The following is a 26257-nucleotide window of genomic DNA, read 5'->3' on the forward strand; positions in this document are numbered from 1 at the left end:
GCTATTCTTTGTAAGAATCTGTAATTTTAGATGAATCCAGCTAACATTTGAGACGTTAATTTGGGCTCTAGGAAACAATGATGAGCACAATTACCTTCACTTTTCAGTATTAGAATGTGTCAAAGCAAAGACTTAGTGGAACTATTATGGATTTTGACTCCTTCCATTCTCTTTTATCAGGGCATCAATGATCCGTAATCACAACAATAACTCCCTCTCGATGCCCCCTCATCCTTTCCGTTACGGCACGTCCAAGTCGTCTGAGAGCGACCTGTCCACCTGCGACCTGTCGGGCTCCCGGCTGCCCCTGCCTCAGTCGCCGAGGAGGCCCATGTCCTCGCCCGGCGGCCCCCGCAGCGCTCACTCCCACCTCTTCAGACCTCAGACCTCTCACCTCAGACCCCCAACGCCTGACAGCCCCCACCACCGTGGCTTCAATGGTTACCATGGTAACACCAGCCCAACTGCGAGTCCCAGCAGCGTGTCCTCCCCCGGGGCGATGACCATGGGGAGCGGAGCTGGCAGTTTCAGCGGAGGGGAGCTGGTGCCGGTGGCTTTGGCCCAAAGTGAAGGAGACCAAGGACTCGGCTTCAGCGTGACGGCTGGAGGTCCAGGAGGCAGGCTGACTATAGTGAAGAGAGTCTGGGACAGGAGGCAGTGCAACTCCCTGCAGCCAGGGGATGCTGTTGTCAAGATCAACGGAGCAGATGTCCAGAGTCTCAGCTTTGCACAGGTAATGGGAGGGAAGTGAAGTGAACTAAGAGCAACTCATAGTTGATTTAAAGGTTCAAACACTTGAATTGAATTGAAAGCCTTTATTGTCATTATACACAGTAAAATGAGATTTAAAAAGCAGCTCCGTAAAAGTGCACACATAATTAGCACAATATTGTTCTTGTTCTCAAGAGGTCCCGCTTAATGAATAACTGTCTTTGCCACCTCAGGGTGCATGAGCCAGAGTCAGAGGGATGATTTTCCCAAATACTAAAGGAAAATCTGAAAAACAATTAGGATTTTGAGTTTTTGAATTAAGTTTTTTCTTCTATTCTTCATAGTATATCTGTCTGTCCCCATGTTCGGAAACACCAGGGATGGAAATAACTAATTACAGCTACTCAAATTACTGTAATCAAGTCATTTTTGGGGTACTTTCACTTTTAGTATATAGTATGAGTATTTTTTCATGTCTGTAATTTTACTCATGCTTAGGAATGGATTACACTTTTACTCTTACTTTTAAAATCATAATCGAGTACTGACCACAGTTTGACTTTTACTTGCACTTGAGTCCAGATGTTCACTCTTCGCACCACCGGGAACAGCTGTGTTATTTAAAACATGTGTAATCGCCGGTGTTCTCTCTTTTTACTCTAACTTTATCCAGCTTTTCAATTAGAACATAACGAATGGCAGCAAATCCAGTCTACCGTTAAATGACTCAATTAAATAGGCAAATAAATACAAACATAGTAATTAAAACAGAGGTAAATATACGTTTTTTGCAGTAATTACAGTGTACAGTAATGGACTACTTTAGCTTATAGTCTTGTTCTAATTGCCCCACCGCTCCCAGCAAACTCTCCCAGCAGTCCTTTCGTAATGTCTGTACGTGATGATAGATGCTTAATATGTTGATTAATACTTAGTTTGTTCATATTTTTCCGTCCTTTGGCTATTTTTCTCTTAAGCGTGTAAGAGAATGAAGGATGAACACCGCTGCGAAAGGTGTCAAAAATAATCACATAAATCTCTAAATGAGTCACGATCTGACGCTGTTTGTTGACAGGTACAGACAGTCCTCCAGGAACACACCAAACTGGGAGAAGTGGTGCTGTTGGTCTACAGAGGAGGTACGTGACTCACATTTGTTGTAGAGTGTGTGTGGTTTTAGATAACTGACAATTAAGTAATCATGGTGGCTTAATTCCTCCTCTCTCATCACCAGGCGTCTATCATTCAACCGTCTCCCCCGGGTCTATTCGGAGACTCCCTCCGCCTCTCCTCCGCCCCCCTCCTCCACCTGTTGACTCGGACAACTCCTCTCTGCTCCCAGAGGCGCTGCCCGTGCCCCGGACCTCCATCAGCCTGCCTCCCTCCCCGGCCCCCACGCGCTCCTCTCTGATCCAGAGCACCAGTTTCTTGGAGTCGATTCCAGTCACCCTGACCATGGAACCCAAAGACTGGATCAACACGGGCCTGGAGGACGAGGCGGGCGGTGTCACGGTGCCTGATTCAGGTCTGGAGAGGCAGGGAGGTGAACGCACTCGGCCGCTTCGAGGGTTCGACGTGGAGCTGAGGAGAAAGCCAGGAGAGGGCTTCGGGTTCGTCATTGCCTCTCAGGATGTAGAGAATGGAAAAGGTGAGAGAGAAATACATCATGACATGTTAAACCGTAAAACAGCCCCGTTCAACTACTTTTATAGAGGCAAGATTCAAAAAACAAAAAAGGAAATGCCAAGAGGCCAGACTTTTACAATCCTGATATCTGTTCGGCAGACAAGCTCAGAGTTAAAATATGTTCAAGCTATTTTCTTTTTTTTTGGAGGAAATCTATTTTGACCCTCGAAAGTTGTAGGGCTTTCGTATTTTTTTGCTTATTGACAGACACACCAAAAAAATGGGCTAAAAAGCCTTCCGACAAAATGAGCCTCATTTCGCCCTCGAGCCGCCAGTTGAACAGGTTTGCTGTAAAACATGATACAGGCAAAGTGTTTTATCAGGGAAAATACCCATGCTTATGTTGCAAATGGTTTTACATATATATATATATATATATATATATATATATATATATATATGTATATACACACTTCTTATACATACATATATATTATAATATTGATGCCCAAACAGCTGACATAAGCAGATAATCTGTTTTGGGGTAAAACTGTCCAAACAGCACTGTACAGCAGATGCAAGTTTTCTTTGGAAGTTAACTGGAACATCTAGATTTTTCCGTTTAAAACAGCACCCATTTCTCGCGTGTTTTCGGATCCTTTTGTAACACCATTTTGTAGCTCACCATATTTCATTTGAATTTTGCATGTATCTGTCATTTTTTATAGTCGGCAAACTCAAACGCAAAACTACCGACCCACCTTGCACGCCTGACTTCTCCTCAGATAGCGCTCGTTTCCCGGCAGTATTATGCTAATGACGCTGTAAATGGTAAACAGACTGCATTTAAGTGCTGTTTCTAGTCGTAGAAACCACTCAAAGTGCTTTACAACACATCAGCATTTATCCATTCACGCCGATGGAAGAGTTACTGGGAGCAAATTGGGGTTCAGTGTCTCCCCCAAGGACACTTTGACATGTGTTTTTTGACACTGCAGTTCCAAAGAGGATGCGCTCAGCAAAAAAAAAAACTCAGACAGGAGCACGTATCCATGCGCTCCGGTCTACCTTGGACTTGGCGTTTCTTTCCTGCCACAAAGCCGCCGTGCACTGAAAGCACCGGACAGACTTCCAGCTCCACGTGAAGCTGCTGACGTGTGCTAGATTCCCTCATTCACCTCAGATGTGCTCAGCCTTTTTGTGTTGACTGCTTATTTTACCCGCGATATGCCTTCTATCACAAACAATACCCCATATGGAGAGGCCAACAAGATGTTGTGGCGTTTAAAATGTGTATTTTTCCATCCAATTATCTGAAGTAGGACTGGACCGGCATTTTGCAGCATTGGTTGAACTTTTCTGGCCCAGTAAAACCACTTGGTTACCTGCCCAGGGAAACAGATTTCAGTTGGACGCCCTAGTGGACAGACGTACCATTAGATAATTACAGATTAAAAAGTGGTCACCGTGGCCACGTGCCATTGGATGAGTCATGATGCATCATCAACCCTTTTCTTGTGAGGCATTTTTTTTCCCCAACTATTGACTCTATTATTGTCACAGGCTGTGGTGCATTGAGTACGCTATTGGTTAGCCAGCATGATCACAAAATGTGTACTTCCTGTCCATATTCATCAAAAGCTCAATGCCAACGTACGACTCAGGATACCTTTGGTTGGTTGTTTGGCCACAGCGAACAATAATCCCTCTCGGAAAACTTAAAACTGCTCATTTTTCTTCGTTAGGCTTCACTGGAGAAATGTCAAAATGACGGGGCTTCCATGTAGTCAAGGGGCCTCAAGCAGTTGAATGTTCACTGCCTTGCTCAAGGGCACATCGACACTGCCTCGGCAAGGACATACCAAATTACCACAAGTATTTTTACACAGCGTCCCGCCTCTTTTGGAATACGGGTTGCGCCTCAATAGGCCTTCTTAATAAAGAAAACAACAACAAAAACACATTATTAGCATCATATTATAAACAGGAACACCCACACTCTTTACACAATCATCATTTCTCCTGTTTTTAAACAATCTTGCAAAGCCCCACGTTTAATTATTTACACACGAACACACACATCACCACAGGCTTGTATTTCTGCACCTCATTGTCTCTGCTCGTGACGGAGAGGCTGTTACCAGGATCAATATTCAGAATCTCACACATGACGCCCGATTTAGTGGCTGATTAGAAGGAAATATAATTATTCACTGTTTTGCCTGGAGTCTAGATGAGACGATCGATACCGCCCTCATGTCTGTACTCGACAACATGAAGCCAGAGCCAGCGTCAGATTAACTGAGCTAATGTTGGCGACTGTGGGAAACAGCGTGCCTGGCTCTGTGCAAAGGTAACAAATCCCTCTACCAGCACCCCTAAAGCCCACTAATTAGCACATTACAACTGTTTTGTTTTGTTTAATTCATGAAAAACTGATCTACTAGAGCCAAAGATTATGGTTTTACAGGGGTTATTCTAAGGGCTATTTCTCAGCCAAGTGATGTAATGTCCTAAAGTCAGCATGATGATCACTCCCAGCGAAAAAGTAGTCACATTACTCATTTTAACACCGATCAAATGCACAAGATGTTATGTGTTAATAAGTGAGTTTAAGAGGTCCTGATTGGTGGAGTTTCTTACCTAAGAATGGAGCAGGGTCAGCTGTTTCCAACTGTTTTTCCCAACCCGCCAGGAAAAGCAGCCATCCCATGATGCACAGGGGAGAAAGAAGCGGCCGTAAAGTGTTTTTTTTTAGTGTTTAACTGTCAGAATTTCATCCAATTTGTCCGATAACATTTTGAAAGTCTAAAAAGAGTTGCATGATTCGCAAATTTAGCTATTTCAGCGGGCACAAGTCTCTAGCATCTGACCGTGTGTCCAGCTCTCATTGGACATCCATGGTTTTTCCTTATGCTATGCTAAGCTAACTGGCTAACTCATCTAACACTCAGCTGAGCGATTAAGTGTATTTCCCTGAACGTCGCACTACCTTTCAGACATTTACAAGTTATTTACAGGTTTTATATGTGGCCCTGCTCTTTTCTTAAAATTCGGTTCATCAGCTCGAGTGTGTCCTGCAGAATGACCTTTTTTTCTTTCTTTTTTTGCTGAAAGTATGACTAGATTCTCTCTCTGACCTGTCAGGACAGTGGAGCTTGTTTATGTCCTGTCTGGAGAGGGAACACATCCCGCCCCTTATTGGCTTTTAGCGTAGTGCTTATGAGTAGCAGTTTAAGCCGCAGCAGCATCCCCGTGATGTATTACCCCACTCTCCCCTTCCTTTGTCTTGCGTTGGCTGCCCTCTGTTCCAGTCTGATGCAGTTCAATTTGCTTTATGGCCACAGCGAACAAGCGTTTGTGTTCTCACGGTGAGATTAAGGTTGTAAATGCACCTGTCTCTGCAGTCTCTCCAATCTCCGCCTCATGTCCTCATCCTCCCCTTCATCTTAACTCACACAAGCTGTCCCCCCTCTGTCCCTCCATATCTCGTTCCCATCCTCTATCATTTCCTCTTCCCCCTCTTCCAGCTCTCCGTCCCTCACAAGCTCCCGCCCACTCTCTCTCTCTCTCTCCCTCTCTCCTTGCCTCACACCCCTTTACTCTGCAGTAAAAGCGTCCAGTCTGGTTATTCAAAAGATTAAAACTCTCTCTCTCTCTCTCTCTCTCTCTCCCTCCCTCTATCTCCATCTCTCCCTCCCCTCGCCTCCCACCTACCTCCTGCTCTCTCCATCGCTCTCTGAATGCTTAAGAGGAAAATGCTACACTGAACATTTCCCTCGCAGCGGAGCAACAGAGGGGGGGGACAGCAAACCTGTGTTTCAGCTCCTGTTGACCGTGAATCTCAGCACCTCCGAGCTGCTTGACACGGGAATTTAGGATATTCTTTTTTTTTTTTTCTCCTTTCTGTTTTTCTTTTTGTTTTTCTTGTTTTTTTTTCTGCGCATGCTAATCAGAGAGCCATGCTGGAGAGACTACAGTCCGCTTTGAGAAGTGTGAAGGAGTCCAAACGTAATTATTCGCTCCACTTCTCGCTTCATATTTCCATAAAATACTGGAAGGGGGTGCTGGTTTTTGGTGCAGTGTTTTCCCTGTTTTGGCTTGTGTGCATGAGCTGCGGGGTTAGGATTTTCTGCGTCGCACACTAAAGTTTGCTCGGTCAGATGTGTTGACTGTGGCCGTGTGAAAGTTGGCTCCACAGGCTCACATGTTTCTAGATGTCAGCTCTGACCGACGCTTCGGGTTGATGTGTCTGAAGGGTCGTGGCTGGACGAGACTGCAGCGTCAACAACAGCTGGAACAGAATACGATGCGTTTTCAACTGAGCCAATCTTAACGCAGCACATATCCTGGTGTAGCGATGCGTTAACAGTCTGTGTATTAGAGCCACTCACGAGCTACACGTGCGTAAAATAAACGAAGTTGGGCAACAGATCAGAATTAACTAACCTGCACACACACACACACTGCTGTATACTCGTGCAACAGTACTCTCTCTGGCGTTCAACATGCATTAAGCATCTGCAGGCTGCCGTGGTGATGTGTGCACCGGCTGATGCATCTGGGCTGCAGAGGGGGATTTTACGATGGCGGGGCGAGGAGGGAGGGGAGGGAGGGTAGGGCCGGGAGGGGGGTTTCGCTACCACTCCTGAGCGGTGATCAGTGCAGCGCGTCAGAGCTCGGCTGGCTGCTGGGCATACCGCAGTGGGATTACTCTGGACAGGAGAACATGGAGAGCCAGAGGAAAAGACACTCATATAAAGCAGTCCATTTGGATGCATCTGTGTGTGGTTTTAAGTGTGTGTGTGTGTGTATGTGTGTGGCTGAGTACATCTGTCCCAATCCCTCTGCGTGTGAATCACTGTGCATGCGTATGCATGTGTTTTTGGCGACTGTTGATGTCAGAGCGATGTATTATGCATGATAAGAAGACTATTTGCAAAGCTGCCTTGGCTTTGATTTGACCTGATTGCCGTTTCTGCCTGGGTCACCCAGATTAGGCCCAGATTGGAGATGTGTGCCTCTGCACTGTGAATTATAAGCTGTACCTTTTTAATGGGATTCATCATTCCAGCCCCGCGTAGACTTCATCTTCATATTATTAGTGGGTAATAGCTGCTAACGATCATGTCCTGGCAGTCTGTGAGACAATTTAAAGATGCTATTTTTATCCCCGGGGGGCAGATATAGACTGACAGTGAACCTCAGCTGAACGAGAGTCTCAAAATGTTTATTCTGCCTGATGGGTTACATAAGGCCACTGGCAAGACTCTGGAGGGGCCAGCTGTCACCACAGCACAGCACACCCTGGCAGAGGGTTCAGACTGAGAGAGTAATAGGGAGTTTACAAAGACACACACAAAAAAGAGGAATAGAAGATAGATTTAGAAGCAGACAGAGACAAACTGTCCAGCTAAAACCTGTAAGAAGCTTTTTTTTTTTTGTTTCGTGCAGGAGATTAATGGAGGCACATTTATTTTCAGGCTCAATACTTTTCCCATCGACAGCCGACAGTGACCAGAGTTAAGCTTAATTGTGAGAGATCTCTTTGTGCGGACGATAAGACAGGATTGAGCCCTCGATACATAAAGCACATTTGTCCCCCCCTTCGCTTTTTCGAATCGAGAGCACTTCATCTGCGACCTCGGCTGCACTCTCCTGTGTATTAACTTTCGAGAAATGATTATGTGCAGTGTAAGGAGAGCCTGCGAGGAGATGGACAGTGCTTTCCCACACAGCGAGGCGGGGGGGAGAGAAATTTAGTGGCACCAGCAGAAAGATCTGAAATATTGCTGCGTCTGTTTTTATGTGTGTGTTACGTATTCCAGTGGCATACTAATGCGGACAGACCGGGAGTTTGTGGATCTTCAGAAGGCGCCGGGTGTGGGAATCACTGACGCTGTATAAACTGAAGTGTAAATATCCGAGAGCAGTTTGACAGATTCAGGACGGCAAAAAATATTGCTTGAAAGTTAGTGTTCCATGACAGTTTGTTCTTGAGGAGGGAGACAAATCACTGAACAGCGTACAAAACATTTCCCGGTGTGTCAGAAGGAGGGAGAGAGAGAGAGGCTGATGGATGTGAAGATGAAGGAGAGGATGAGAGTGTTTCAAGGAGACAGTGAGGGAGGTGTAAAGAAAGGCTTCCGTTGGAAGTAATTTATAAGGTAAACCCTGCCAAAAATGATCCAAAGCTTAATTACAGCTTGTTTTTAGAAATTCTGGCAAAGGCACCAGTGAAATAAATCTCCCGGCTTTTAAAACAATCCACATCTGACCCCATTCATTACTCACTGCCGCCTGTTAAAAGGAAAGTTTTGGGCCCTCGATGGTGTTTCGTGCTCCAACTGCATCTCAGGCTTTTATGTAAATGACTCAACAAGTGATGGAGCAACAAGTGCTGTGAGTAAGTTGTAACTGTCTTCTTCCTCAGCGGCTTCACTCCTCCCTCACCGGTTTGTGACGGTCCGTCGAGGCAGCCCGGCGTCCAAGAGCGGTCAGATCCGGCCCGGAGATCGACTGGAGGCGGTGGAGGGACGCTCCGTGGTGACTCTGCCTCATCGGGAGCTCGCTCAGATCCTCCGTCGAGCTGGAAATACTCTGCGCCTCACAATCGTCCCCCGTCCCAGCACCTGTAAGCACTGACATAAACTTTCTGGACACACACACACACATGTAGAGCCTTCTGGGGCCCTCACTGCAAGAAACTCCTTTATTATCTCAACTTAAATGAATGATAACAAAAACTGTAAAAGTGATTCTTCAATCTGAACTCTGTGGTCATGTCCTTTATCTGTGCTGAGAATGTAGGCTCCGTGTCTGTATCCATGACAACGGCTGTCTCACTTCGCTTGTCACTGGCGAGCTAGCTTGCTGTGATTGGCGATAAAAGATGCGCTCCAAATTTTAGCTTTAAATAAGTCAGATGCATTAATTGTGTCTGAGGAGAGGACACACTGCGTACAAATGAATAGGCTACATAGTCTGGAAAATCAGGCTATCTTCGGTGTTAGCTTCTCAAACACGCTAATATCTGTTAGCTTCTTTAACAGGCTAACATGGATGTCATCTTCTCCAACAGGCTAGCATCTGTGTTAGCTTCTTCAGCAAACTAACATTAGTGTTAGCTTCTCCTAAAAGCTAATGTCAGTGTTACCTTCTCCAACAGGCCAACATCAGTGTTGGCTTCTCTAACAAGCTAATATCATAATTTGCTTCTCCTACATCTGATTTAGCTTTTTCAACAGAATACCATCAGAGTTAGTTTCTCCTACAAGCTAACATCTGTTTAAGCTTCTCCAACAAGGCTACCATCAATGTTAACAAGGCTTACAACAGTGGTAGCTTCAATCACAGTCTTAACATTCATTGTCATTACCATAAACATCTAACACAGTTACTCGCAGTCATTAAGGTGTATGCCATCCTGAATTGGGATTCCTAACTAAATAATTCAGTTAGGATTGTTCTATGACTAAATTTAAGATAAGATAAGTTTAGTTAAGATAAGTTAAGAATTTAAGATCCTAAACCGAGTTAAGTATGTCAGAGTCAAGACGTTTACATAATGTGTCCCATATCTTTTAATCTAGAATCAAACATCAATAATCATCTTTTTCAGATTCTACGAGCCTTTCAGAACCCACCGAGTATGAACCTGGTCACAGAAGCAGAAAGGGTCAAAGGTCGCGTCCAAAGGTGAGTCAGCACCATAATTAACAATATATAATATTACCTGCAGCGATGCCCACCCACCCTCCTTCTTACTCACTCCTTCGTCTCCCAGCGTGACTCCAGGTACTACAGCGTAGACCTGGATCGGGGCCCCTCAGGCTTCGGCTTCAGCCTCCGAGGCGGCAGCGAGTACAACATGGGCCTCTACGTCCTGGGGCTGATGGAGGGGGGACCAGCCTCACGGAGCCAAAAAATGCAGGTGTGTGCATTTTTCTGTCGCACTGCTCAAAGTTTTCTTTTACAGTTTTTTTCGATTGCTAAGACGTATTGGTCGAAACTGAAGCAACATGTTCAAAACTCTTAACACAGTCTGCGTTTCCATCATGCAGCTCAGCTCAACAGTTAATCTCATGCCCAGAAGTGTGTCTCACCAACAAAACACTTCATACTTGTCTCAAAAGAAGCTCATTCAACAAAACACTAGCACATTTTCTCACTTTGGAAACACATAATCACTCTTAACAAACGGAACGACAAAATACTAACAACAAAGAACATTACATCAAATACATCTTATATTTCAAGTTAGAATGATTTTTGTTTGGTAAATCAGTATTTTATATAGGATCTTTTGCACTTAAATGGTTCTAAATTATTGTATATGCTGTAATATATTGCAACAACACTGAATCAGGAATGCAGAGATTTATTCAAGAACATTTGTGCTTTTGCATAAGTACTTCAGGACCATACAAAAAATTAAGATTACGTAAACAGAATAATGCAGAATCTCAGAATTCCCGGGGTAGAATACAAATTACAGTAAGAGATAAAACTAAAAAACAACACATGTATACTGTAATATTCAGACCCTGTCATCTGCATTCGGCCACATGTTTTCCTCGACGTCACATCTTATATCTTCTCTGGCAAGGCACATGTCTGATCCATCCCTGGCAGGCTTCGGGAGAAACATCTCCACAACCAGCATTCCTTGCATCCAGCAAGGAGAGCTGGTTGTGTGGAGAGCCTTCCTCTCCTGGCTGCTCTTCTCTCTCTACCAACTTCACCCGCTGCTTTTTGATCCATACTTGCACAGGAAAAAGAATCAGAAGCCACTCCTTTTGTATACGCTTTCTAATGAGGCCAAACGCAGATCACCTGAATCAAGTTTTCAGCTGAAAACTACCATCAGCTGTTTGGAATTGCATCTTCGTTTTATTTATTTTTATTGTCAATATTTTGATATAATTTTCAATAGATTTCAATGTGGCTGCAGCAGAAATTCCCAGTGTTTTTTCCCCTATCATTCTGTTTTGAGTGTGTTTTTAACTGTTTTGAACAAAGTGTGTTAGCATTTGAAAAATGTGCTGTTAAAGCATAGTGTTTTGCAGGTGTGAACTAGTGAATGAGAAAAGACTTCATCCATTTCGGTGACTGTGGTCACTGAATGCACTTCGTCTGAAAGCAATGAAAAGTGAGACACAGTTTAGCCCACATGCATTTCTGTTTTGCAGACTGAGTTAAGAGTTTTGAACATGTCGCTTCAGTTTCGACCAATGCTTCTCAGCAATCGAAAAAAAACTGTAAATAACTCACAGCAAAAATAAGATTAAGTCAGGGTTGACAAACGAAAGGTCGAAATGTCTGCTCTGAAAAAAGACCTCTTTTATTAGGAATGACGTGTTTTTTCAGGATTCACTGATATATTAAATACCATAAATAAAGAAGTGTTTTTGTGTGTCATGGCTGCAGGTCAGCGATCAGCTTGTCGAGATAAATGGAGACAGCACGGCAGGGATGACCCACAGCCAGGCGGTCGAGCAGATCCGCAGAGGAGGCCACAGAATCCACCTGGTGCTCAAGAGAGGAAACGGCTACGTGCCCGACTATGGTGAGACACCGCCGGAGGATTTAGGATTATTTCAGGAAGCAAACCACTATGTGTTTACATAAAGGTAGTGATGTATTAGAGCGGTGAAACCTCGTTTCTTGTGCATGACGTGCTTTTGTCTTGGGTGTGTGATCTCCTGTCTTTTTTCTGTGGGATTGGTTCTAACTAAAATACCTTTTTATTCTCTTGTGGTGTTTCCCACCTTTTAACCCACGCTCATCTGCGGATCATTTGATCTCTTTATGCTTCTCTTACACCACTCTCTCGCTCTTGTTTCTCCTCGTTTCCAAACATTCCTCTCTTTCCTTCTCCACTCCTCCCTTTCCTTGTCTTTTTTTCCTTCTCTCTCTCTCAGTGGAGCTCTCCAGTTTGTCTCTATGTATGACCAACTCCAAGCTAGGAGAGCCTTGCTTCTATGTCATTGGACGGACAGAGAATACGCGGTTGGTAATGGTTCCTGTTAGTTCTCCCATTTTCTGTCTCTCTACATTCCTCTACTCAGTCACCACCCCTGTCTTTATTGAATTTAATGAAAGATACTAGAGCAGCCGGTGAATTGGACGTCCTCATGATAAGATTTTATCAACTTAAAGGTGCAATGTGTAAGAATTTACGTCAAAAATATGTAAGCACACTGACGACAACCCTGTTCAAATCCAAACCAACACCCGTCTGGTTGCTGAGCTCTTAGTCCGGACAACTAGCTGCACAGATAACTGAGCTAACGAGCTATTGGCAACTACACTAAGCAGCAGTAAGAAGTTACTCTGGTGATGTGCTGCCCTATTTGTTTTGCGTATTAATTTGCTAAAAACATTCAAACATTAACTAAAGCTATCACTAGAATGTGTGAAGAAATAACAGTTTTGACATTAATTCGAAGAAGTCTTTGTCAGCTTATTGTGTTGCAGAGGTATCTACTGGAGTTAGCATGCTAACCAGCTAGCCCCTGCCAGTTCTGGCTCGTAATAAATAAACCTCAAGAAGGGGCTAGCGCGATTGGATGAGTATGGCGGCAAGTTCAAGATATCCCACAAACTCTTTTAGCCATTTAATAAACAACATAACCTCACAAAAGGTTGAGGGGGGAACTATTCTTACGCCTATATTCCTTATTAAACAGAAAAATACAAGACGCGCTCAGTTGTCTTGCTGACTCATCATTACAATCACTTTACTCAAACTTAACAGAAACAAAATGAAACTCATCAAAACCATCTTGGTTAATCCTTGCACTGTTCCAACAATCATCAACTCTGATTTGGTCAAAATAAACCTCTAATACACCAAGTTATATTTAATATATACTCAGAAATATTTATTTTGTTCATAATCCCAAGAACACAGTTTGAAGCTTCAGTATAAGATGGCAGGGTCCGCCACATATGTACTCTGTTGTCCTTTAAGGTCAGTTTGTTTATTCAGTCATGACAACAAAGAGAGTTTGATTATTTAGTGTGTTTAAGCATGAAATAAATCGGTAAATGAAGACCTTTCTCCTCTAATCAAAATTTCCTCCCAAACACTAGATAGTGCACGTTTAAGCTTGTGTCAGACAAAGATCTTATTTCAGGCAACTAATTGACAATACATAAAAAAAAAGCATTAGTGATATAACAACTCATTTCAGATTTGAGGACTCATTTCTGCAGGCAAGTACAGGACCGTTAACTGCACGGCTAACTGAGCTAACAGCAGCGACAGTTAGCAGCAGTCAGATGTTACTTTACTAATATGCTGGTGTTCAGTTCTTACATATTGCACCTTTAAGTAACGATGTAGAGTTTTACAACAGTAGACAGATTACTTGAATTTAGTTCCCTTCAATCCTCTGAACAGACTTTACCAGCTTCACAATTTGTTAGCACACAGAATTAATTTGATATTATTTCTAATCAAGGTTAATCCGGACGTGGCACTCGTATGGAAAAAGCAGCCGTTGTTACGCAAGCTGAGCTAATGCACCTCAACAACAACAACAACAAAACAACTTTTCTGTGCAACTTTCTGGATTTGAGAGCTCTTAAATAACAGATTACATAACGCTCTCTGCAAAGATTTTATTCTTACTCCGTTTGACTTCACTTTACTCATTTCTCCCCTTTCTCTTTTCACCCCCACCACTCCACCCTCAACGTTTAATGTGTCCAGGCCGTGAGCGCAGGAACGCACCCCCCTCCCTCCTGCGTCACCCCAAGGAGCAGGGTTTGGCTGCAGTAGACTCCACCGGGCGGAAGGGGCACAGCTCCAAGCAGAAGAGGAGAAGCAGGTCTTCAGATGGACGCGCGAGGGAGAAAGAGACGGAAAGAAGAAGAAGAAGAAGAAGAAGAAGAGGCGGCTCAGAGGGAGGAGGGCGCTCCGGTTTACAAAGCCCCGTCTCTGAGCCGGGAGAGGGGTCTCGGGAAGCCAGGGACGGGAGGAGCAGGAGGAGAAAGCGGGAGACTCAGAGTTTACCCAGAGATGCCCTCAGGAACTACGATGATAGCGAGACGGAAAGAGGGACGGAGAGGGGGACGAGAAGGGAGAGGAGGAGAGGAAAGAGCAAAAGCAGAGGGAGGAAGAGCAGAAGTGAGGAGAGGGTGAGAAGGGCGAAGGGTCCGGAGGAAGAACGAGAGGAACCTGCTGTCGAGGAAAGGGTGGAAGAAAGGATGGAGGAGGAGGTGGAGGAAAGGGTCGGTTTAGAGCAGGGGGAAGAGCGAGAGGAACCCGCTGTTGAGGAGAGAGTGGAAGAAAGACAGGAGGAGGAAGTAGAGGAGGTGGAGGAGGTGGAGGAGGCAGTTCATTCAGGGAGAGAGGAGAGTGATGATGAGGTTTTCCTACCCATTCCAAGCCCTAACCAAAAGCTTCCCACGCCCAAACAACTGTGGGAGGTGGAGAATGATGAAAACTGGGACGTGGCAGCAGAGTACAGGGAGCTGAGGACAGAAGGGTCATGGGACGATGACAGGAGGGAAAATAGCGAGACAGAGCTGATCGAGTATCGGAGAGATGACGATGCGCAGAGCGAGAGCGCCGCGGTGATAGATCCGGTGTCACAGAGAAAGCCCTTCTCCTTCCTCACCTCCACGCTGTCCCTAGAGCAGCTGGGGGACAATGAGTCAGAGTCCGGAGGCAGCCAGTCTGACAGCAGCGTGTCTGCTGCCAGCATCTCAGGCCTCTCTCTGGCCCCCGCGGGAGCAGGCGGGCGCAGGGCCAAGGTGCTGCCAGGCCCCTGGCTCACACCCAGCCAGCAGAGGGTGGCTCAGGTAGCGGGGAGCCGGCGCCCTGGGAGCCGGACAGAGCGGGGAGGAGGAAGAGGCGCCGTCTCTCGACCGTTGACAGGAAGTAGCAGCTGAATGATAACAGATCCAGTCAGTCTCACACTGTTAGACCTCGACTTGTTTTCTGCAGCTACCCACACTACCAACATCTTCTCTTAGTCACTTTGATATCCACAGTCGTCTGAAGTCATATTCTTTGTGCCTTTTTACAGCTGACCTCGGGCTGACGTTAAGTGTTGATATCACATTTGAACATCTAAAACCGGTAAAGTCGTGCGAAACAGCGTTGTGTTTTCTTTTCCTCCGAGGCGCCCGCTGCCCCTCACTATATTTAACTCCTCTCCTTGTGTTTGCAGCCTTTGTTTCCAGGACAACGAGGTATTTCAGACACCTTGTTGATCCTTCCCTCCCGTGTCTCGCTCACTTCTCTCCGCATCTCTGCACCTTTTAGCGAGCGTCCTCTCGACTGTACAGAAAAAGACCACACAGACGTTCACGTATACCTCATGAAGATACCGAGCAATAATAATGCAAATTGTACAAGACGATCAGCCATCCATTTGCCGATGTGGACCGAAGGGCGAACAGTGTAACAATGTTTGTACGACATCCTCTTTTGTCTTATGTGGACACTCGCCTCGACTATTGTAATGTCGTCCCGTAAAACTGAATATTTGATTGTGATGATGCAAATCCCCTTTGACAGCAGGTGTGAAATCTATATTCTGTAAATATTTGTAGAGAAATAAATTGACAGAACCTATTGTAAATATTATAGTAACTGGAGCAAAGCCCTGATTTGTATGACTGTATTGTAATGCCTCATGATAAAAGTCTATATGAATATAAATATATATATATATATATACATATAAACATATGCAGTATATCTATATATTACATACAACAGCTACCCGTTTCAAATTATTTATTATCGTGTGATGAGAAGTGGTATATAAAATGTAAACACAGAACTATATTGTACCTGCCCTGTTCATAAATGAATGTGTTTTTTTCGTAAATATGCTGCTTGAGTGTGGAAAAGGATTCTCTACTGTGTCGCAACCCCCCACTTCAAGAAGTCAGCAGAAGATGCCAAAAGTATGCATCCCAGCGTGCACATTTTTCTCGTACTGTTAACATGTCGTGTCTGTGGGGTCAGAACAAAGAAGAGGAGAAAAAAAACAAAAACAACAACACACGCTATCTAGATTCTAGAGAGTGCTGTGCCCATCGTGCCACGTACAGTTGCCTTGGTAACATCAACCAATCTTATCCTAACCACTGATTTTTCTTACTGTGAAAACCCCTTTTTGCTCTGAGGTGTCTGATACGTACGAGAGAGAGAGAGAGAGAGAGAAAGGGGGTATTTAGTAATCTTCAGTCATGCCAAAAAAACAAAAAGGCCCTTGTTGTAAATCCATAATAATAATAATAATAATAATAATGATAATAATAATGATGATAATAATCACGAGCCTCCACAGAATCTGAGCTGTGTCGCGTCTACGATGGCAAAATAGCACATCCTTTTTTTTTGTTTTTTTGCTCTCTGAATGGAAACTGTGAGATGTTATTTTTCTATGAAATTATCTTTTTTGAAATTACTCAGGTTTTCTCTCTTTCGCTCTAGATAAGCCATTTAGGAAAAAAAAGAAAAAGAAAAAAGAGGAGCTTACAAAGTGACTTCACGCCTTCTTTTTTTTTGTTTCACAACACAGAGTGGATTCATTAAAAAAAAAAAAAAAAGTCAAAGCACTGTTATGTTACGATTCTTTACGGCAGCATCAGGAGACGCAGACTGTTACAGCTGTTTGTTACCAGCCCATCGTCTACAGATCGATGCCGTGTGGATGAAGTCGCTCCTTCATTTGTATCAGTTCTGACATGAACTGCTCGGTGTTTCTCCCTTGCCCATTTGTTTTTTTAGCAATTGCTGTGCAGCCACCAGAAATGGCAGCACTGTGACCAATCCTGTGCCCCCCCATACAGCAGAGTAGCTTGGTAGCCTACATGTCAGACTTATTTTATAATGTTTGCTAATGTTCTTTTTTTTTTTTTTTAGACTTTTCATTTCCTAAGGGGGGATTATATGGCCGGACTGTAAACACGTTCTAATAAAACTCCAAATAAACTGCTGAACCAATTTCCTCAGTGGTCATGCGTGTGTTTCCTTTTTTATTGCCTGTTTTTTGAGCAGCAGCAGCAGCAGCAGAAGAAGAAGAGAGAGACAGTAATGAACAGCAGATGGCAGCAACATTATAGGCTGGAGTGCATTTATGAGAGAATGGATTTTTTTTTTTTTTTTTTTTTTCTTAGTGAGAAGAGATGGATGTGAGTTTAAGGGTCCAATAAAAAAAAAGCAATATATTCAGAAGCAGGGTAAGATTTGCGTCTCAGGAGTGAAATTAAAATAAAGGCTGTAAAACTGTCCTTGGTAACAGATACTCAGAGAGGATTCAAATCTGATAATATCCCACAGATCAATTATTAAACCTTACTCTTTTTTTTTTCTTTTTTTTTTTTGCAAGAACAGAGATTTCACATTTCCCATGCAGGCTCCCCCACTCAGTCTAATATCACTGCCGTGTACAGTACAGCAGAGCAGCATCACCTGTGTGAGCTCTCATACACGCAGGGAGGATTTATAGCCAGTGTCTCAGTTCAGATATGAGCACTTAAGCGCTGCCACTAAAAATAACAGCGCTCTGAGGCCTCCCTGCCTCTCTTCCTCTCTCCCTCTCTCTCTCTCGTCCTTCTGTTCAAGTCAGCGCAGACGCAAAAACAAATAATGTCCCCGCAGTGATAACAGCCCTGCACACAACAAGGACGCAGAGAAGTAGATGTAAACTGTGCAGAAGACCTCAGATCAATATCTTATAGGGGAAAATGATGATCAGAGGAGGATGTGGTAGTTGCATGGCAGGGTGTAGTGTTGGTTTGTGCATGTGCACTCCGGATTCAGGCGCTCCAACAAGGCTCCTGGAATCTGTAAAGTTACAAAGGTGAGGAATTAGACTCCGATTGTACCTTCAAAATAAAATACCATCCGTACGCTTAGTCTCTAGGTAAGTTTCTCCTCATCATGGGTGTGGCTTATAAATGAATAGTATTTGAGTAGTTTAATACTGAAAGTATCTGTTATTAAATGTACTTCAGAATCTAAAGTATTTGTTGGCTATATATGTAGGCCTACTAAAAAAGTACAAGTAAAAGTAAATCAAACATATATTTGCATTCATGTATACAGTCTACTAATGACTGATTATCAGTCTGGTATAAATAATAATAAAATAAATTTTATTTGTAAATGTGGCCGTGATGCAGCATGCAATCTGCCAAGTAACTGATATTTATACATGATACATGTAATGGGTAAAAAGTAAAATATTTAGACATTTAAAGTTGCAGAAATTGATATCTTAAAGGGGCACTGTGTCATTTTGGAGAACATTTTTTAAAGATAGTGACACAAACTCTGAAATATTTATTTTTTCCATCAGCGAGCAAACAAGCTGCTCTCAGACTCTGAGAGCAGCTTGTTTGACTCAGAGGAAAATAAGTTCCAGAGAACAATGTTTGAAGCTGGAAAGGTGGCAGGGTCCGCCACATATAAACAAGTTAAAACAGTATAAACTGTGTCGTCCTTTAAGTTTGTTTTATTCAGTTATGAAAACTAAGAGAGTTTGTTGACACAGTGCGACTTTAAAGTACAATCGTACGCCTCCTTAAACACAGTACTTCATTCATTCATTTGGGATTTCATTAATGTTTTCCTGGAAATGCTTTCTCCTTCACCTGCAGTCACCTACAGGGCTCCTCTTTTACTTTGAAACTCTCCGCGCCGGAAGCGTGACATCACCGCGGCTGGCTTCACGGTGATGCGCTCGGATGGAAAGAGCCGCGCGCGCATCGCTGCAGTTCAGACGCTCGAGCGGCGAAAAAAACCTCGTCCGTGTTTTTTTTTTCTGCGCCACCGCAAATAAGAAGACTCACCTGCTGCGTGGATTACCGAGCGGAGACAGATAAGTAAGGAAACAATCAACCTGTTCGATTAAAGAAAAAAAAAAACGATTTCAACAGCTGCGCCGAAGTGCAGTTTTAAAAGATGTACCACAGGCTGTAATAAGACTTTTCGGGTTGTTCGGAAATATTCCGGATAGTTTTTTTTTTTTTTTTCTTTAGGTCTTTAAGAGGAGACACGTTTTTTGTTCCTTGTTATTATTTTTTTTATATATTCCTCCAGGACCTTGTGTTGATGAATGCGTGACGTGGAAGTAAACTCTGCATTATCCACGGATGAGAAAGCTCAGAGACGCACAGTTTGGAGGAACTCATCAGAATTAACCGCACCGGGATGTAGTTTTTTTTTTTCTTTCTTTCTTTCTGTCGGACCGGAGGGTTGGGGAGGGGGGGGGGGGAACGGGGCTCCGGAACCTGGAGAGAATGAACTTTAGTCGGCTCACTTTCTGCGCTGTGAAGACGCACCGAGCCATGGGTTGAAAGCGACGATGATAGACTGCGGGGACGTTCAACGTGGGAGGGTGCAGAATTTTCTGTGTTATGTAATGATTGACAGCGCCTGATAGTTAGTGGGAGATCACATACAGCGTCACCCCCCCGTCACCCCCCTGTCCCCCCCCCCCCCTTTCCCCCCTTCTATGTCGAGGAGCTGGTCTTTGATTCCCTGCAGCTCTTGAGGCATGTCCACAGGTCAGAGCATTCACTGGTATTCTGCTGATTCTCCTGTGTGTTTGTGATTAAAGCAAGCTTGAGGTCCATTATTGAGCTTTAATCAGCCTCATTTTTAGACAATACTTACCTCTGTCACTCTCCCCCCTCCAGCCACTCAGTCTGCTTTTTAGTATTTTTTGATTTTTATGAGTTAATGTTCATCATGACGCCCCTGAATCTTGACCCGATTGATCTGGAGTCCTCCACAATGACTCTGACTTCAGGAGAGCAGACGATCGGCGGCTTCTTTTTGAGTTTTGAACTCTTTTCTCAGCACTGCGACGTTTTCAAAGGCTACTAAGATGCTATAATGCTCATTTCTGCCCTCAGATTTGGGGATATGTAGTCGTTCTGAACTTCAACCCTCTTTAAATCTCGCCTAATTCCTGTTTCTGAAGATCTGAAGACATTAGTTAACCTTCACTAGGGCCGTCGTCGGTCCCTCCCTCCCCCCCACTCATCAGGGCTGGTGGGGGGGGTGGATCTCGGCCCCTCGGGGGGTCGAAACTGTGGTGGGGGCTGGTGGTGGTCGCACCCCTAGAGGCCCACCATGGAGACCAGCCCAGAGAGCCCCAACCGGGCTGTGGAGTACCTCCTGGAGCTCAACAACATCATCGAGAGCCAGGCCAAGCTCCTGGAGACCCAGAGGCGGCGCATCGAGGAGCTCGAGGGCCAGCTGGACCGGGTCAGCCAGGAGAACCAGGACCTGAGGCAGGATCGCAGCCCACGGACGCCTGGCTCGGACACCCCTGAGCAGAACCACAACCACAGCCAGCCTCTGTCCCTCCCCATCCATCATGGCGGTGGCAGCAGCGGGAACAGTAGCGCGACGCCAGCTCAGGCCGCAGCCGCATCGACCACGACTCCGGGGCCCAGCAGGGAGAGGAGGGCCCACACCAGGCTCACCAGAGGTCTCTCCTGCGGCTCCAACACCACGGAGCGAGACCGGCTGGAACGCACCGACAGCACCGACACCAACACCAGCGCCACCATTCGCAGAAAGTAAGTTCCTCTCTCACACCAATTGAATGATGGGTGACCATGACCAGGTGACGCCTCCTCACATCAATGCGACACAACATGTACATGCTAAACCCACATTAGACCAGCCTCGCCAAGTCATTAGAGATAATCCTCAGAGTGATGGGACCAACCCTAACGAGGGGATCTTTTAAATACACCACCAGCAGCACCAGCAGCAGCACCAGCAGCACCAGCAGCACCACGAGGGAATCTGCAGAGTGCCGGAGAATTATGGGTTGAGTGATAAATGCTCAGGGTGTCCATTTCCTCGTGCTGTGTGATTATGCCTGCAGAGGGGTTTGATTTGTGTAATGATCGCGGCCTATTATGTGAGGAGCGTAGGAGTCTCATAGTAAGTGTGCTGAGGAAAAAAGAACTCAAGTCGAGGCAGGAGGGGTCCGGGGGGCCTCTTTAGTGTTCATCTGAACTCTCAGGGCCGAGCGAGGTTCTTCCCCGAGCGAGACAAATCCACCTGCTGTTTGCTGAAAGCGTGTTTTTCTTTCGCCAATTTAAATCTGAGCTGTAATCTGGTTGCCGACCCCCTTTCTCCGACCCCCCTCCCCCCAAACTCAAGGCCGACCTGTAAGTAAGAGTGCTGCAAACACGGCTTTGGCAAACAGCAAGTGCATCTGCCCTCCTTTTTTTTTTTTTTTTTTTACTTAACCACGCACACAGCACGGATAGAGCCGGCTTTTGTTCCGGAAGCATTAGGCTTTGCTTTGTGAGTAGGCAGCGAAATTCATGTGGAAAAAAAAGTACACGGTGAAATATATCGTTGCCGTCCTGGCAACAGAAATCCATCAGTCTCTCTGTGCATGCGATAACATTTCTCTACCCACAAGTCATCTCAGCAATTATTACTGGACTCCGCTCGCTATCAGTTTTCTTACGCTCCCAGTCCTCTTATCAGTGATTGATTCAGACTTGACCAAATCCCTTATCGATCGGAGTCGTCTTTTTCCTCCGCTCGTCTGCCTCCCTTCATCTCCCGGGGGGTTGGACTTAGTCATTACACAGAAGCACACATTGGTGGTTTATGTAGGTGTTACAGGCAGTGATGAATTGCAGATGTGGATCTAGCTGATCCTCCCTTGTCGATTGCCTGTGGCTGACTTTGGATTCAGGCTCAGACAAGCGGATCATATGAAGTGTCACATTTAATAAAGAGTCACCCGCACAGCAGAGCCATATTGTCCCTGTCTGGCTGTGACTCAGCCTCCACCAAAAAAAAAACTGGCCTATTAGCTGAGGTCAGCAACAAAAAAAAAAAAACAACCCCTCTCTGCTCTGATCACGGATCAGACGCGAGCATGAATTTCTTGATCGGCAGATGCTCCGAATCTGACTCCGACCAGAAGACGAGATGTGGGATGTGAGAGGAAGGGGGATGACAAGGGGGGAGGCGAGTGACTGAGCGACCTCACTCAGCGTGCCCCAGTCTAAAAGAGAAAAGGTGGAACACACACACTGATTCACCATCTGTCAACAGTGTGTGTGTGTGTGTGTGTGTGTGTGTGCGTGTGTGAGAGGGAGAGAGAGAGGAGACGAGAGGGCGAGTCTGGGCCAGAAAGGCAATGCTCAGAGGGCTGTCTTTGTTTTTGTCCAATTAGTTTTTGTTCCTCCTGCAGGACTCCTCATCTCTGCCCGGTGCTCTCTGCGTCTCACATAACAATTTTGATTCCAGACAAAGAAAGACCGAATCAACTCGTCCCCCCCCGTTTTTTTGTTTGTATGTTTTTTTTTTCCAAACCATGCGTGCAGCGACGGCCTCATAACAAAAAAAGTCGCCTCTCTCTGCTCCTCTTCCTCCCAGCGGCGGGCTGTAAACAGCTGTCCCAAATGCTGCCCTGCTTCATCCCCGTCCTCCTGTTAATGGCGGTGTGAACAATGCGAGTCTGAGGCCCCGGGACCAAATTATTCTTTCCTCCAAGACGCAGCGGGGTTGAAGGGCACTCGCCGGAGCCCGCTGCGAGCGCGGCAGATGTTTTTTGTTGTTATTTTTGGGAGAGAGGTCACGCAAGTGCGTTCTGTATGATCCTGTGTGTGTGTGTGTGAGTGTGTGAGTGTATCTATATGTCATGTATGCATGAAAATGTGTGAAAGAGAGAGCGAGGTCCACATAGAGTGCATGAGAGATTAATTAGTGTGACCAGAGTATAATTACCACTAGCCCAGGGGTGATAATTACTGCCGTGTGTGTGAGCGTGTGTGTGTGTGTTTTGTGTGTCTTTGTAGCAAGAGAGTGTGCGTGCATGTGCGTGTGTGTGTGTGTGTGTGTGCATACTGTGGGATGAAACCTGGGATGTCCATTATTAGACAGCTAATGTGACCCTGCAGTCTGCCGTACATCCTGTCATGTTATGATGATGTGACACTTCTAACAGCATGGGTGAGAGATTGCAGTCCCTCATTATGTGCTCCATACGTGCCCTCCTCCAGCTCGTGGGGGCTGAGAGGCAGGGGCTAGCTCGAGGTCTTGGCGACGGCCCCAGTGGCGCTGATGCTCAAAGCGGTGTCATTATATAACGGGAACGAGAAAATAAGAGGGCGCCATCGTTTCCCCCACTCTTCTTCACTCGCCGCTCTCACGGAAACGCGGAGGGGAGCGCTCAGAAGCTCCCGGGCGAGCGCGGCGAAGGTGCTTGTATGTCTTTCTGCTTCGTCCTTCCCCTCCGATCTCCATCCAAGCCTCGCTCTCCACGCAGGGCCATCGTGGGCATGTGCTCCACTTTCTCTCTTTCTCTCTCTCTCTCTCTCTCTCTCTCCCCCTGCAATTGATGTTAATTCAGTTTGGGAGAGCAGCAAATGGACTTTTGTTTTCAGAAGAAGCTTAATTTGCTAATTCTGCCAAGCTCTACTACACATAACCCCCATCCCCTCTACAACCCCCACTCCACCCCTACTCCCTCTCCCTCTCTCTCTCTCTCACTCTCTCAGTGTCGTTCTAACTCTCTCTCTCTCTCTCTCTCTCTCACATACCCACGTACACACACTCACTCTCTCCCCCTCGCTGTTTCTGTTTCCCACTGCTGCAGATATGACTCAGAGAAGCTGCAGAAATTACTTTTGTGCAATTCTCTTTCTCTTCTCCCCTCCGTGCTCGCCCGCTCCTTTTTTTTTTTCTCCCTCCTGCCATTAACTGAAGCACAGCTTTTGTTCCCGATCAGGCCGATTTGAATATTCCCTCTCTTCGCTAATAAAACATCCATGATATGCTGGAACATTTGGAGCTGTATGTTCCGTCCTGTTGTAGCTAAGATAGCGCAGATGCAACTTACAGGGATGAACTGGCCCCGGGCGAATGTGTGGGTTAGCTCAGCTGAGCCTGTACTGACCTGCTCCAAACAGTCTGTGTGATGTGATGGGAGCTAATGTATTCTCTCTGGACTCCCGGCGAGTTTGCTCGAAGAAATACAGTGAGGCTGCAGCTGCCGTCTCTCTCTCAACAACTCAAGAATCTCGCTCTCCTTTACATTTGTCTATTTTTGGGGATGGGAAGTGGATTAAACAATGCTTAATTTTGGCTCCCACGATTTAGAATATCGCAGGAGCGCTAATGATTTCTGTGATGCGGTTTAGCTTGACGTAAATTTAAATGATGGATGTGTGTGTGGGAGGCGAGTGTACGTGGGTGGTGTTTTTTTGCCTTCTCCTCGCCATTTCTGAGTGCAGTGAGTGTTCGTGGCTTCATGCAGTGTGCGCAAGCGAAAAAATCATAATCTCCATTTATATTTGGTCACGTGTGACTCAAGATTCATGGGGACACATATATTTAAAGTATGAGTGGCCCGATCATCCCCAGGGAGGACTGACCAGTGAACCCTTGACTGTCTCTGCAGATGGTCATCGTCAGCACACTGAGGAGCCCAGGATTTTACACTCAACGCATAAAAACACATTTTAAAGCAGAGCTGGCATGATTAGTTGATAAAAGGTAAATTAATCGATAACTCTTTTGACTTGTGTCTTAAATGTTACAGGTTGCAGCTTTTTACAGTCTGAAGACCTCATTTTGGGTTCCACGAAATTGTGATTAGCTCATTTGACATTTAACTTCAAGATTTACTGATAGATGGATTTAATCAATAGTGAAAATAGTGGTTAGTTGCGGCCCTAATGTAGAGGGAGAAGGATTCACAGGCTTAAAGCAACATCATGCAGAAATTGTCCATTTGTGCGATTTGGCGCCCCCCACAGCTTCTGAGTGCAACACCACTGTGGCAAACACTGATCTTGTATTTTGAAGTAAACATGTGATCCCTCCTGCTCGCTGAAGTCACAGAGTGCAGACACAAGTGATAGTGAAGACCGTTCACCCTGTTACACGACACTGCGCCGTCAACATGATACTGAAGCTGTTACAGGGTAAAAAAAAGTGACATAACGTTGCTTTAAAGTTGGATTTGATATGTTAACGCTGGTTTAACTTCCAGCATATACAACAAGGCCTCAGACTAAAGTTTTAAACTGGTTGCACTTGTGCGGCTAACTTTTTCATTTAGGTGAACACAGTTATGTTAATGATTGGAAGGTGCAGGAATAAAGGAGAATAATGGTATCAGTTTAAATCACAGCACATGCACCAAGAAATTGCAAAACAGAAATATTTTTAGACTTTTAGTTTTTTTAATCCAATGTGCTGAATGCCGGGTGCATCAGTTTTTGGATGCATGAGCGACCAAACTAACTGCACCCTGATACTTTGGCACCTCAGGGTTGCAGCAATAACTCTGACCCTAATAGTATACCGTGGTATGAAAACGGACGATTATCAAACCGTGTACATTTGCCTGTGTACGTTAAGGAATTGTACTGTTTCAAGCTTATAGCAATTTTCCTGTCTGATGTTTTGCGAAATTAAAATAAAAATTTTTTCAACCAAATAACCATGAGGTGTGAAGAGTACTGAGAATCTGTACTCAAGTAAGTGTTACATCACTGGAATATTGCTCAGTTACAAGTCAAACCACTGGTATCAAAGTAATGATTAAGTACAACTACAAAGTATTCATCTCAAATGCTCCTCAAAGTATTAATTACTTCATAACCATTAATGCATTATCAATAGAAAGTGTTCAATCAAAGAGGTTTCTGTTTCCAAACATGCTGTATGTTTGTGATGTAGGTGAAAGTTTTAGATATTAGTTCAGATTGTACTCAGAACTCAGTTATGATTTTTAAAGTAACTAGGTAGATTACATGGTGTAATACATGAGCAAATAAAAATACAAGTTTTAAAAAAAATTCTCATGAAACTACCCAAAATGTTGACTTAGTGACGGTATTTTGAGTCGCGGTAGTTGGTTACAACATTATCTACCGCCGTGTGCAGTGA

The 26257-nt window shown here is 44.9% G+C and overlaps 1 protein-coding gene and 1 pseudogene across 5 annotated transcripts in view; both read left to right on the forward strand.

The window, feature by feature from the left end:
* magixb (MAGI family member, X-linked b) overlaps positions 1–17315 on the forward strand; it is a 51740-nt gene extending 34425 nt beyond the window's left edge. For 2 of the 5 annotated variants that reach the window (XM_030423117.1, XM_030423116.1), the window contains exons 10-17: positions 181–733; positions 1787–1850; positions 1946–2359; positions 8771–8971; positions 9959–10035; positions 10124–10270; positions 11767–11905; positions 14057–17315. In XM_030423117.1, the coding sequence (XP_030278977.1) occupies positions 181–733; positions 1787–1850; positions 1946–2359; positions 8771–8971; positions 9959–10035; positions 10124–10270; positions 11767–11905; positions 14057–15240 (2779 nt within the window). In that variant the 3' untranslated portion in view covers positions 15241–17315. The other 3 variants (XM_030423119.1, XM_030423120.1, XM_030423118.1) reach the window with 3 other exon arrangements.
* A 1712-nt stretch (positions 17316–19027) lies between these two features.
* Positions 19028–26257, forward strand: part of LOC115585062 (IQ motif and SEC7 domain-containing protein 1-like) — a 34098-nt pseudogene continuing 26868 nt past the window's right edge.

Source organism: Sparus aurata, chromosome 7, assembly GCF_900880675.1.
Source record: "Sparus aurata chromosome 7, fSpaAur1.1, whole genome shotgun sequence".
Classification (NCBI taxonomy): domain Eukaryota; kingdom Metazoa; phylum Chordata; class Actinopteri; order Spariformes; family Sparidae; genus Sparus; species Sparus aurata.